This window comes from Myzus persicae, unplaced genomic scaffold (genome assembly GCF_001856785.1).
Source record: "Myzus persicae strain clone G006 unplaced genomic scaffold, MPER_G0061.0, whole genome shotgun sequence".
NCBI classification, from domain to species: Eukaryota; Metazoa; Arthropoda; class Insecta; order Hemiptera; family Aphididae; genus Myzus; species Myzus persicae.
In genome coordinates, this window is record NW_019100470.1 from 486,093 (window position 1) to 499,911 (window position 13,819).

The following is a 13,819-nucleotide window of genomic DNA, read 5'->3' on the forward strand; positions in this document are numbered from 1 at the left end:
ACAAAAAACAAACAAATAAAATTAAAATATTAAAGAAAATAAATATTTGAAGAATAAATAAAAAAAATAATAATATAACAACAGTAGTAGGCTATCATCAATTTATAACAAAAAAAAAAATAATAATAATAATAATAATAATAAAAATAAATGTATAAGGAATTGACTAAAACCGTGTAAGTCAACCAAAAACAAAAAGTAAACAAAATGCCCACTCAATTTCTTTTAATTTTTTTATATTATTTCAGCTACACCGTCACCCAAATTATTGTTTCGTTTGTTTAAAATTATTATTTTTTTTTTTTGTTTCATTTTTTTTTTACAAACACCAACAGAAACTTACGATATCAAGTCTTGTCTCATGCAAAGAGATCATATTGTTTGTTGTTGTTTTTGTCCTAACGATAATTTACAATTAATATATATTATCATACAATAATTTCATATAGTAAATTTACAAATCATACTCAAATAGAACTTTAAAAATAATTACAAAAATAGCGTGCTGCAATCTAAGGCACAAATTATTTACATTAGTTTTTTTTTAGTTACGTGCTATTATATATATTATTTATATTTATTTATAAATCTATTTAATATATGAATAATATATATTATGTGTAAAATTTGATCCTATCACAGAAATTGTGTACAGTTTAATATGGGCAACATAACAATTATTACTATTATTATTATAAATTATCGTGTCTGACGCGACAATTGTTAAATGTAAATTAAAAATTTAAAAAAATGGTAAAAATACTTATATGGCTACAACTGTATCAGTTCATCCATTTGCGGCAGTTGGGAGCACCGCAGTTGCACGGAATCTTGTGTTGATCGTCTTCAATGTCAAACTGGTAGTCATACGCAAGCTGGCATGCCATAAATTAAAACAATCATTAGTAAATTTCATAATTTTTAATAAACTCTAAAAATTCAAAAAATGAACAATTGTTCTTTTTTTAAACTCACCTCTTCGCCTCTGGCAATCCTTCGCTTAGCAAATATTATAATTCGAAGCTCTCTGTCTACTTCCACTTTTTCGGTAACACAGTTAGGATTACACGAGTGATTAATATATCGAGCTAGACCTCCACTTATAGTAGCATCGACCACCCGATCGTCATCCAGACGGAACATGTATATACCGCGATTCTACAACAGAAACATACACATTAATCTATGTAATTTAAACAAAAATACTTTAAGAGAACATTACCTTAGCCTCATAAAGTTTCTCTCTATAATCACACAACTGTGATCGGATAATTTCACCGATGTATTCAATAACCATAGTATGTTTTTCTAAATCTCTAGCTGCGTACAATCCTAAACCTTGGATTTTAGACCTAGTAGGAAGTTAATTTAGATAAGTACTCTAACGTAATTAGAACAATTACAATTCAATATTGTATTATTATCATTTACCTGGCTAAGTACACATTGTTCCTCCATTCCTGTTTCATTTTTTTATATTGTGAGGATTTAGAATGAACAAAATGTTTAGAATATGGGCAAGTAGGAGGAGCTGATAAGTCTAGCTGACTCAATAATGATGAACCATGAGATGATGTAAATGATCTTGGTATGTGTGATCGTAACTTCCCAGGAAGGACTAGTCGTCTACGGCCCTCGCAACGAGCACATCCACTTGGGTTGATAGCTAATGGAAGTTCTAGAAGAGGATTACGACCATAGCGGAAACGGTAATCAGATTGAGTCTCGATACCTGTATACATTTCATAACATTTTTAATAAATATCTTTAAACTGAAAGAATACTTCATAAATATTAATATTGACTTGACTATTTTGGTTTAGTCATTTTTTCTCCTCACAAATTTATCACACACAATACTTACCAGGCAAACTCTCCAAGACACGAACAATTGCTGGTTCAGTAAGTCCAAATAAACTGTCACCGCTCACATGTTGTGGATGTAGCTTTAACAAATTGTTTGCAGTTCTCATACTAGCAATAGCCGACAAAACTTTTGACCAAACTGCTCTTGGACTAGAATCTTTAAGCTCTAGATCTTCATTATCCACTTCTTGTACAATAATTCTAAACTCTGGCCGTGCATTTACTTCATGAATAGAACAAATATATTTACAACGCTTGTTAGGCACTCGCATACTCCAAAACAAACGGACCTTAAAAAATATATTTTGATCAGTAAGTTCTGTAACGGCTGAAAATGTATAATATATACAACTTACCACTTTGAAACCAATTGGATAAATAGAAGTTGGAGTATGAAATGCAGCCAATTGATGAGGCAACAATTGACCAATATTGAGGAGTGTAAGGCTACCAACACGCAATAGGAACTGATGAGAACTTGAATGATGCATTACAGCAGCAACTTGTCGATTCTCATCTCTGTTAATGTAAACACGTCGATGAACTGAAAATGTTGTCAGCTCATTCTCCTTGTCACTCTTTGGAGCATGGCCACTGCAGTACAAAGTCTTATTTTTATAGAACACAGCATCATCTTTGACTGCACATGGTAAATGATAATTTGTGGAACACCTAAGCTTGTAACATTTGAGTGTTGCACCGGGCCTCTGACATACTATGCATTCCACACTGAGAGATTGTCGTAAAGCAATGTCAACTTTCATTAAAGCTCCATTAACAGTTTCATAAACATCTTCAGACCATAATGCACAGTTTAAGTGTACCCATTTATCAACATCAAAGTTTAATAACCTAATTAATACATAATAGAAATAGTTACTAATTGAAATTAATTCATAAATTTATCTACATGATGAACTGCAAAATAATATATAAATTATACATACCTAGAGGGTCCATCTGAAACACCATCTCCAAACTGATGACAAAACAAACACACACGTTTGTCTTCTGGTAATTTTGGCGATGTAACAGTGATTCCCATACGAAACAACATCTTAAAAAATAAAAAAATATTCAATAAATTATCAAAATTCTGAAAAAAAAATTACACGTACCTCCATTAGATCTTTATCAGTAGATTTTTTATGCTTAGTCAGTGGAGCTGGAACGCTATTTGTATTCCAAAGTCTATAAGTATTACTCTTATTTGAGGTTTTTGTTTCTTCAACAGATGGTTCAGGTTTTGTTTCCTCTATGTTTTGTAAAGTGTCATCAATATCCTGATATCAATAAAATTATGTTTATACTGTTAAAGAGGGATTAAAAAAAATTAATTACACTTACCATTTTTTCAATAACATCAGTTTTATTAGATATTGGACTAGTTTCAGGATCTACTTTCAAACGCTTTGGTGGTGAACCTTCAGATAAATGATTAACATTGGTTGTTGCTTTGTCTTTGGATTCAGCTGGTGGGCGTAAAAGTGAAGCAAAAGTTTGAAAGCACATCGTACTACAGAAAAATATTTCATCTGCACACTCTTCGACAGTTAAGAAGGGAATTTCGCTTGCTTTCTTTTTTATTAAATTATTTAAAATAACTAAATCACAATGACGACAAAATTTGGCAAAGCCATTTAATATAGTTTGAATATCTATTGGGGCTCCTTCTTTTCCATCTTTGGTTTTAGATCTGTACAGTCCTAATTTATGTGACATCGGTGTAACAGTTCTTTCGGTAACTTTATAATTAGGAATATCAGGTAAATCAAGTAAATTAGCTAAGCCTTGAAGAACTCCCATAATATCTTCAGCCGCATCGGAAGTTATAGTTAATGTAACTGTCATTGTATTGGAATCCCGTAATGGTAATGCAGGTGAACTTCGTGGAGGTGTTTTCCCAACTTGAGATAACATTCCGTGTCTCGCACCCTGATTCTCTTTATCGTCTTCCATATTGATTTTATAGTTGGGGCGAGGTTTCAAAGCCAGCGGTGCAACAAGTTGATGAACTGGAGACATGTATCGAGTGAAATTTAACAATGTGTCTGTTGAATCGCTATCATCGTCATAACTTTTAAGCCCTGTAAACATTTAAATTAGTTTCTTGAAACCAAGATACTGAAATTGAAGAAATACCAGGGAAATGGGTTGGAGTTTGACACACTGCCAATTCTGGTGAAGAAGAGCTCATTACAGTGTCTGGAGTATCATCACGGTCACGTCCGATATCAAACTTCTTTTCATCACCTAAAATATTTATTTACAACATATGAATAAGAAATATAATAAAAAAATATATAACACATATTATGTTTAATATCACACATACTATCAGATTCAAACTTGAGAGGGTCAAATTCTTCATTGTAAAAGCCTCTTTGAGTGGATGGTTGAGGTAATGGTGAGACAGGTTCCAAATCACCAAATGGTTTTGTATTGTAATAATCACTCTCGCCTGGCAGATTACATGAACCCACTTTACCTTTTAAATCACCAATTTTAAAGCTAAAAAAAAGTATATTATTCTTTTAAACACGAACTGATTAAAATGGAACACAACACATCTATTTTTTTTGTTACATACTTTTGTTGAGATAATACATCTCCTATGCCAAACAATGGACAAGCTGTTAAGTTTTGGTTTAAAGATGGCTCAATAACACTCATTGGTTGAAGCTGTCGTAATTGTGACATAAGTGCATCAATAAAAGAATCGTAATCTTCTTCTGGTTTAGAACCCTAAATTAATAATAATTCAACAATATAATTATAAATATACAGAAATGTTTTTAAAAATATATTACCTTTCGGTGCCGCTTTTTTGGGATGATTGTAGAGCTTACATCTTTACCTTGACTTTGCCTTCGTTTAGCATAATACTGCCTGCGTTTATATTTCTTTTGGTCTAAAATAAAATAAACTCAAAATCAAGACCTGACAAAATGTTATTGTGTAAAATATGAAAAATTGTACCTTGAGTATCTGCATTCATGTCTATTGACATATTCATTGAATTATTCATATCTGCTGGATCTACTATTCTAGTGGAATTTTGGGGTGATACTAATTCATCGGATGACATGATTTCTTTTTTTACTTCTCTTTCAGGACTAAATCCAGTTAATGTAGTTGCAGGTACTTCAATTTTACTTTCTTCTTCTAAACGCTCTTGTTTAATTGCTGAGTTAATTGACTCCATTATTGAATCAGTTGAAGCTATTGGTCGCGTTGATTGAGTTTGCGATTGTGGTTGTAGCTGTGGCTGAATTTGTGGTTGTAGCTGTAATTGAGGTTGTGATTCTGGTTGTACTTGCGGTAAAGATAGTTGCGAAGGTGGTGGTGGTGGCGGTGGTGGTGGTGGTGATGACTTAGGCGAAGATTGTGTAACTGGTGTTTGAATATCAGACCGCTGTAGAATAACTACAGGTTTAGGAGAAGACTGAGGCTCAAGCTTTAGAACTTGAGCTTGAGGTTCAGATTTTTGTACCTGAATTTGAGGTTCAGGCTTTTGAAGCCCCTGAGGTTGAGACTCTGGTCTTTGTGATATGGGTTCAATATCTAGTTTTAAAGGTTTTAGCAATTGATGTTGAGATTCAAATTTATCATCTTTTTTTGGTGAAAGTAACGAAGGAAACAATAAAGATGGTGTAGGTGAAACAGGCCTTGCAAGTTGAGCTTCAAGAGAAGGTATAATTGGCAAACTTATAGCAGATGTAGTAGTTGGAGTTTGATTAGCACATGCAGTATTTTGAAGAAGTTGTTTAAGCAATACATTCTGAGATTCTTCAACAACCTTAGGTGTACGTAATTCTTGCTTGGGTAAATTAATCATACATGATAATTGAGAGCTGTTTTTTAGTTCTTTCTCTTCAGGTTTTGATATTATTTGAATTGATTTAGTAAATGAAGTGGAAGACGCTGTAGTAAATGTCCCTATTGAATCCCAAGGATACATCTTTTGTGAATTCTGCACAACTGATGTTGTACGGGCTGGTAAAACTATAGTCGAGTGTTTTGTATGCTCATCTGATTTTGATGTTTCTATTTTAATGAAACTGTCTTTCTGTTTGGGAGACATAATATTACTTAAGATTTGAGCTAAATCTGAATGCATAAGGTTGTCTGCCTTTGCTAGTAGTAAATTTTGTTTAACTTGTTGATCTTTTAATGTATCTGATGAAGGGTTTAAAATAATAATATTTTTACTTTGAGTAGATGGATGAGATCGAAGTAGACTCGTCACTTTTTTTAGATCATCTGATTGATCAGTTTTCAAAATAGATACCAAACGGTTTTCTTTTTTGGGCGATGGTGCTGGTTTTGGAACTTTTGCATAAGAATGAAATGAATAGCTTTGAATAACATTATCAATATTTTCTTCTTCATTTTCTTGACTCAATTCAGCTAAATTGTTTTCTTGTTGGATAACCTCAGCTTTAAATTCTTCTTTTTGATCTATATGTGGTTCTGGATCATTTAATAATTTGTCCAGATTGAAAACCGATTTCTCCGGTGATCCACTTTTTTCCTCCTGGTCACATTTTATGCTATCACCAAGTTCATCAAAAAACATTAATCTATCCATTTCAGATGCTTCGTCTTTTGGAAGACCACCAAGAATACTATCATCATTTTCATTTAACATCAGACCAGGTGAATTAATTTCCCTATCCATATCCAACAATTCTTCACCAACTCTACTAGAGTTTAATGATATCTGCCCAGGATCTATGTTCATATTGTGTATGGTTGACATAATTTGTATATCATCTAATTCTTCAATGCTATCTTTTTTACAATTTTCCGATAAATTTACATCTTTGTAAACTGGTAAATTTCGATCATTTTTTGGAGAAGATGAAATAATCATTGGATCTGTATTAATTCCTTCCGGAGCTTCTTTTTGTTTGGAAATTTGGATTGGAGGTGGTTGTGGGGAAGGAACTGGAGGTGTTCTCGAACCTTCATCGTCCGAATCTCCATACTCCAATGATACTAATGATGAAACTTTAGATACTGGTATTGCACTTAATGGCATATCATTACTTTTGAACACACTTCTTTTTACCTCATCTTGAGCATCTTTACTAACAAATTGCCTCCCAGTACTCCACATAGGTGCTCCACCCTTAAGACCTAATTTAGAGTACTTGAACCCCTTAGGAGGTAAGCAATAATGTCCACCTCCACGAAGTCCTAATTTTGCATACTGATATCCTTCAGGTGGTACATTATTTTCTTCCCTGTTTTCTTGTTGATCAGGCATCAATGGACTACTACCAACATTTGGTCGTCTAGCAGGCATAGGACTCGTTATTGGTCTGATGTATGGGTTTTGCTGCATAGGACTCATTGGAGAACTAGGGGGACCCAGATTGTTCCTTGGACTCTGTGACGGTCTAGGACTTGGCGAGCTGGGAGGTTGACCAAATGGTGAAGTTGCAGGAGGATGAGTGTATCCCTGGACCATAGGACTTTGAGGCATTAATGGTGATGTTGGTTGTACAAACTGAGTTTGCCTAGGGCTTTGAGAAGGCATCGGTGAATTAGGAGTAAACTGTACAGTGTTAGGCGATTGCACTGGTTGTGAAAATTGTTGAGGACTCTGTGCCAGCATTGGGGACTGAGTAGATAACATTGGACTGTTTGGTTGGCAGTATTGCTGATTGTTGGAAATAGGACTTTGTGGAGGCATTGGAGATAAAGGTGGTTGATTTGGGCTTTGAGGAGGAATTGGAGATTGCTGTTGAGACTGAACCATTTGCCTAGTGACTTTGCCTTGAGAAATAAGTTGTTGTTGCAGAAATCTTGTTTGTTGCTGGCGCTGTAATAAAATTTGCTGTTGCTGTTGCTGCTGTTGCTGTTGTTGCTGTTGTTGACGAATAATATTTGGATTAACAATTTCTCCTGGTTCTTGTTTAATAGTCTGCTGTAACAGTACTGTTTGTTGCTGCTGAGGAGACAGTTGAGACTGAATTACATTTTGCTGCTGGGGCGAACGTTGAACTAATTTTTGTTGGATTTGAGCATTATGTTGTGCCATAATATGCTGCTGCTTGGCTATCTGTAACTGTAGTTGTTGATGTTGAAATAATTTTTGCTGTTGAGTCATATTTGTTTGTCCAGGGTTTTGTTGTTGTTGTTGTTGTTGTTGTTGTTGCTGTTGTTGTTGCTGTTGTTGCTGTTGTTGCTGCTGTTGTTGCTGCTGCTGTTGCTGTTGCTGCTGTTGCTGTTGTTGCTGCTGTTGCTGCTGCTGTTGCTGCTGCTGCTGCTGTACTTGTATTGTGTTTGGATTGTTTTGAGATTGTAATTGCAATTGACTTGGATTATTCTGCGGTTGCAAAATTTGTTGTTGTTGTTGTTGTTGTTGTTGTTGTTGAGGAACATTTTGTTGCTGTAACTGTTGGAACTGTTGTTGCTGTTGTAATATTATGTTTTGTCTCTGAATGACTATCTGCTGTCTTTGTTGAGGTGACAATTCTGCTTTACTATCTTGATTTCCAGGTACAGCTTGCTGAACGAGTATTTGTCTTTGTTGCTGATTCTGACCATCATTCATTTGTTTTTGAATTTGATCAATTTGCTGTAATAACATTTGTCTATGTTGAGCTAATTGCATTTGTCGTTGTTGGACTGCTAATGGGTCTTGGTTGGCAGAATTGTTTAATTCTTGTTGTTGCTGAGATATAAGTATGGCTTTTTGGGTTAGCTTTCTCTGTAAGAGCAACTGTTGCTGTTGAGGAGTTAATTGTTGGAATGTTAGACGTTGTATCTGCTGAGGTTGTTGAATTTGGGATCCATGGCTTATTGTGACATTTGTTATTTTTGCGCCCTGATATATGTTCGAAGTATTCACAGATGGCATATGACTCTGTAGAGACACGAGTGTTGGCCGTGCTCTTAATGTTAAGCCATCTGGTGAACGCACAAATCTTATAGGAGTCATTCCTGTATGCCTTTAAAAAGATAAAATAATTTAAAAAATTAAATTTTGCTCATATATAAATATAAATTATATTGATATTTTTTACAGTCGAGTCTTGATAACTAAAAAAAATTTTGTTGATCGACCCTTGATGTATTTTTAAGTTTTGTTTGAAGTATAAAACTCAAATTTACATTTTTAATCTTTTGACTTCAAATTACCGAGACTCGACTGTATTCAAAGTATTAAGAGGACATTACAACCATGTTTTGTCTACGTCTTACTAACGTACAACATGGCAAATTAGTGTTCAATAAAACCCATTTTGTAAAGTTTATTAAAAAATAAAGGAGAATTTACCTATTGCAAATTTAAATGTGAGAACATTATATGGGGCATCTAGTAGTAGGCTTTTAATGGTATATAACCGGGCATGGCAGAAACCTATGGGTGCCCAATAGAAATTCGGCCAAACACACACGTTTATGATACGAGAAAAAAAATGGTATATAGATTTTGAAGAAACTATGAGTGATATTTTACATAAGAGGACGCTGTGCATTTCTGTCTCCATCACACAAGTGCATGACTAGCAAATTTATGGCAGTTCACCTTAAATTTTGTTCATTGTAAAAATTAGAGTAAAATTACCTATTATAAAATTTAATAGGAAGAACAAAGTCTATGTTTGTATGTTGATTTGTTATGATACTTCAACTGTTTAGCACGTTTTGGGTATATAAAACAGCGCAATTAAAAAAATGATGTATTTTTGATTTTCAATTCCAGTATCTATTTTGGTGGTCAGTCTAGATCATAAAAATCAAGAAAGTGACAGAAATTCTATATTATTATTTGTACATAGGAAAATTTTTTAAAAAATGTAATATTTTAAACTCAAAAGCAAAATAAATCATGAAATCAACCTATTTACCCAATGACTTGATAAGAATCTGTATCACTTAAGTCTGTAAAAATTAAGTATGAACTATTTTTGCAATCAATGATTTTTATTGTTTTACAGCAAAACATCATTATATAATCCTACAAACCTTGTTAGTTGGTCTTGTGTATTTGGATTTACTATCACTTGCCGTGGACTCGACTGGCCAGGGTTACGCAGCTGAGGTGAAGGCAGGTTAGATCTTGGTGATGGTAATGGGGACTGTTGGTTTGGACTAAATGGGTTTTCTTCAGTCTATAAAAACAAGCAAATATTAAAATACATAAAAGCAATCATTTAAAAATGTTTCCGAAACATACTTGAGATAAAGGAGTGGAAATACTATTGAGAGGAGACATTGAGTTTTGTTGATGTTGAATAGACCCAACAGTTGAATTTGGAGACATCATTACACTTGGAGACTGTGGACTTTCTGCAGTTGTTGAACGGTGTTTATTTTTGTACTCCTAGTTATAGAAATTATTATTATTATCCTTAACTCAAATTCAAAATTTTAAAATTGTGTATATTAGGTAATATTACCTGTATAATAGCCATATGCTGTTTATTTTGCTTACGACTTGAATCCAATAGTTTTTGCACAGTTTGCTGTTCTCCAGTAACGCGTTGAAATTCTTGTAAGTCGTGTTCTGATAGCTCATTACCTTGTTTTCTAGCAACACGTTGTTTACTATTCATACTCTTTCTCATTTTTCTTAACTTCTGAACTTCACTTTCATAATATTTCAATTGCTTGGTTATATTGTTACTTTGTTCATTAAGCCATACTTCGTATGTATGCTGTATTTGACGATCTTGTTCTGTAGCTATGACTTCGGGTGGTTGTGCTGGTGGTGTTAATACTGGAGCATTAAATATTGGAACTTTTATAGCTGTGAACAATAAATTTACTTTAATATAAATCAAACACTAAAAAAAACTTAACTAACATTGTTCAGTAAATTGTTGTCTTGCTGGAGACTGACTAGGTAATTGCTGAGGTTGTGACCAGTTTTGTACTGGCTGAGACGTGGGTCTTTGCAAAAACGTAGGTCTTTGCATATGAATTTGATCACTGACTTGTTGTTGTACAACGCCTGTACCACCTACACAAATTTATAGATTTACAAAATAGCAATAAAAAAAGAAAATTAAAAATTACTTTGTTGAATTATAGGTGGTGACGCGATAGCAGTACCACTAGCAGAGGAATTCATAACATCAGCCCGCAGAAGTTCAAAATCAGCATCACTCATTAGACCAGTGAGTGAAGAACCCGTGGATGAAACATTACTATTAACACCTGATGAATCAACATTTTGTCGTTTCTCTTGTTCTCGCTTTTCTTGTTCCAATAGATCTTCTAATAATAAGGGCTGTTCCTGAGAAATATTTGTTTTATTAGTATTCATTAAATGACACAGTAAGCTTGTAATTCATAATATTCTACAATGGACACTACTTATTTCAAAAGTTTTTGCAGTGCTAACTGAAACACATTGTTGAACTATACATGCAAATATTGACAAGAAATAATATCTAATTGCAAAGCATGCTAAAATTATGAATATATTTTTAAAAAATAATAATTTATTACAATTAATAAAACAATAAAAGACTATTAATTACTAACAAATTTTTCAGTTTATAAAATTTTATTTTGCATGAAAATATATAAAAATTAAAAACAAGAAGTATTTATAAACATTATTTAGTACATATATATTTACATGTAATTGTAAAAGGTAAGTACTATAACAATAAATAAAAATATATTGTATTTAAGATGTAATTACTAATTAGTAATTACCATGTACCTACCAAAATCTTTAAAATACGATATGGAATTTAACAAGAAAATAGATTGAATGGATTTTGAAAAGAATTTAAAAACAACTTAAATTTTATATTATGTTTAATAATATACCATAATATAACTAAAATTATTCTACATGTAACAAAAATATTGTTAATATTGAAGGGAGCTAATAGTTTCACAGTATTTTATTTCTAATAACACTCTTTGTAATAATATAAAATGTTATTAAGTTACAAATATGGATTAATTTAATCATTATTAAATTGGAATTTGAACACACGTAGTGTTAGATTTTGATAAAAATAATCAAATAAATAATAAAGCAATATAATCAAGTACCTAGTTTAAATAAATAGTCAACTACTCTAAAATAAACTAAGTTGCTCAAATTGGAAATTTTAATAAGTACAATGATATGAATCATTTTATTTTAACCCTATTTTATTTTATTTCATATATATATTTAAGCCTGATGGCAATTTACAAAGAAAATAATAAATGCTAGTAATTATAAAGATAACATTGTTTTTTCATTTCTTAATTGAAATAAAATATTTAGAATAGGCTTTAGAATAGTTTTTAGACAGTTACGAATATTAAAATTAATAATTATGAATATTAAAACTAATAATTACCAACTAACACTTTAAAATGTAGATCCCAATCTATATTATATTATATATAATATATTGCTCAAAAATTATTAATAACTTTACAAAATTACTTCAAAAAATATATTGTAAAGCTTTAAGTACAATAATTGAAAGTATTTAAAATAGTTAGGGAATTCAGCTATTTAGTTTTTGTTACATAATATATCTGTGGTAATAACCAATAATTACTAATTTGTGTTAATTAAGACAAGGTCAGCGGGCTAATTGTTTTCTCTCCGACCCACAAGCAACATAGCAAATATAAGTGGTAAAAACCCTGTATTATTTCTTTTAATATTAGAATGAATTAAACTATTATCAAACTTTAAGTTAAGAACATTAACTTTGCCCCTACATTGGCTATTATATATTTTAATTCTGATGTAAGTTACGAGAGTGTAAATTATTACAATTTAAAAATGCTTATAAATTATAAATTGTATAAAAATTAAAATAGTGTAAAAAAGCTAACGTAGGGACACAGTAATATTTTTAACTTAAAGTTTGATGTTAGGTGACTTCATTCCAATATTATAAGTTAGACCACAGGGTTAGTTCTGCTAAACATACATTTTGCTATGTTGTGAGTGGAGGTCAGAGAGAAAACCAAATATTTTGCACCGACATCCTCTTAACAGTAAAAGGTTTTAAATCATAATTATGTAAACCAATAAAAATCATAACTTCCTATAAATTGTTAGAATGATAAGTTTAAACATTATTAAATGTATACTTAAACATTTTTCAGTGAATTAAATAAACAGAAAACCAAGAGTTGAACAGATTATGGAAACAGATTAGGTCATAAAAACCTTTTTAATTAAATTCAATGTATATTTAAAATCTATTCAATTTTGCTTAGTACAGCTAAATGATTTTTAATATAACTAAGAAACAATAACATTATAATGCTAATTAGTGCCAAATTTAGTGAGTTTAAAAAATAAAAGGATAGAACTAAATAAATAAAATATACAAACTGTGTTTTGACTCAAAAAAAAAAAAATCAATAATATTAGTTAATTAAAATTACCTTTTGCTATGATTATTTTATACAATTCAAATTGGTAACAATATCAATGTTTTTTTAAAAAAGTTTTATAGTAGAAAAAATGCATGGTTTATAGTGACATATTTTCTATGTACAGAACTTAACTAACTCAACAGAAAATATATTTTTTTTTTATTATTATTATTACTATCAAGGTTTTGTTAAAAGCTTTTATTTTGTTTACATTAAGTTACATATTGATGTTTGGTGTATTAATAAATTAACAATGGCATAATAAGCATTAAAAGTTAAATGTTGATAATTAATCTCTAGAATATAGAATTTACTTAAGATAACTTTACTTTACTCTACTTTACTCTTTTCATCTCAACTAAAAAAAAATATGGAAGTAAATAGTAATTGATTAGTTCAACATGGGATATTCATTAATTTTGGTATGGTATTAAATTAATTGATCTTGATCTTAGTTTTAAAGAAATAAAAAAACTAAATATTAATAAGTTTTGTATTTTGAGTCAACACAAAGTTAATTTATTTATATTTGGTAGATATTTAGTGTTATTTAATTACAACACATCTAAAACATTGTGTAGTG

General features: G+C 31.3%; 1 protein-coding gene across 1 annotated transcript in view; it reads right to left on the reverse strand.

The window, feature by feature from the left end:
- Window positions 1-259: 259 nt before the first annotated feature.
- Window positions 260-13,819, reverse strand: part of LOC111042797 (histone-lysine N-methyltransferase 2C-like) — a 32,159-nt gene continuing 18,599 nt past the window's right edge. Inside the window, exons 35-53 of the mRNA XM_022327497.1 lie at window positions 10,903-11,122; window positions 10,691-10,846; window positions 10,284-10,633; window positions 10,061-10,207; window positions 9,850-9,995; window positions 4,846-8,828; window positions 4,677-4,777; window positions 4,457-4,611; window positions 4,202-4,377; window positions 4,009-4,119; window positions 3,214-3,953; window positions 2,985-3,149; window positions 2,814-2,923; window positions 2,223-2,718; window positions 1,865-2,156; window positions 1,432-1,732; window positions 1,223-1,352; window positions 976-1,158; window positions 260-875 (exon numbers count right to left, since the gene is read on the reverse strand). Of these exons, the coding sequence (XP_022183189.1) occupies window positions 783-875; window positions 976-1,158; window positions 1,223-1,352; window positions 1,432-1,732; window positions 1,865-2,156; window positions 2,223-2,718; window positions 2,814-2,923; window positions 2,985-3,149; window positions 3,214-3,953; window positions 4,009-4,119; window positions 4,202-4,377; window positions 4,457-4,611; window positions 4,677-4,777; window positions 4,846-8,828; window positions 9,850-9,995; window positions 10,061-10,207; window positions 10,284-10,633; window positions 10,691-10,846; window positions 10,903-11,122 (8,055 nt within the window). The 3' untranslated portion in view covers window positions 260-782. The remainder of the gene's footprint in view (window positions 876-975; window positions 1,159-1,222; window positions 1,353-1,431; window positions 1,733-1,864; window positions 2,157-2,222; window positions 2,719-2,813; window positions 2,924-2,984; window positions 3,150-3,213; window positions 3,954-4,008; window positions 4,120-4,201; window positions 4,378-4,456; window positions 4,612-4,676; window positions 4,778-4,845; window positions 8,829-9,849; window positions 9,996-10,060; window positions 10,208-10,283; window positions 10,634-10,690; window positions 10,847-10,902; window positions 11,123-13,819) is intronic.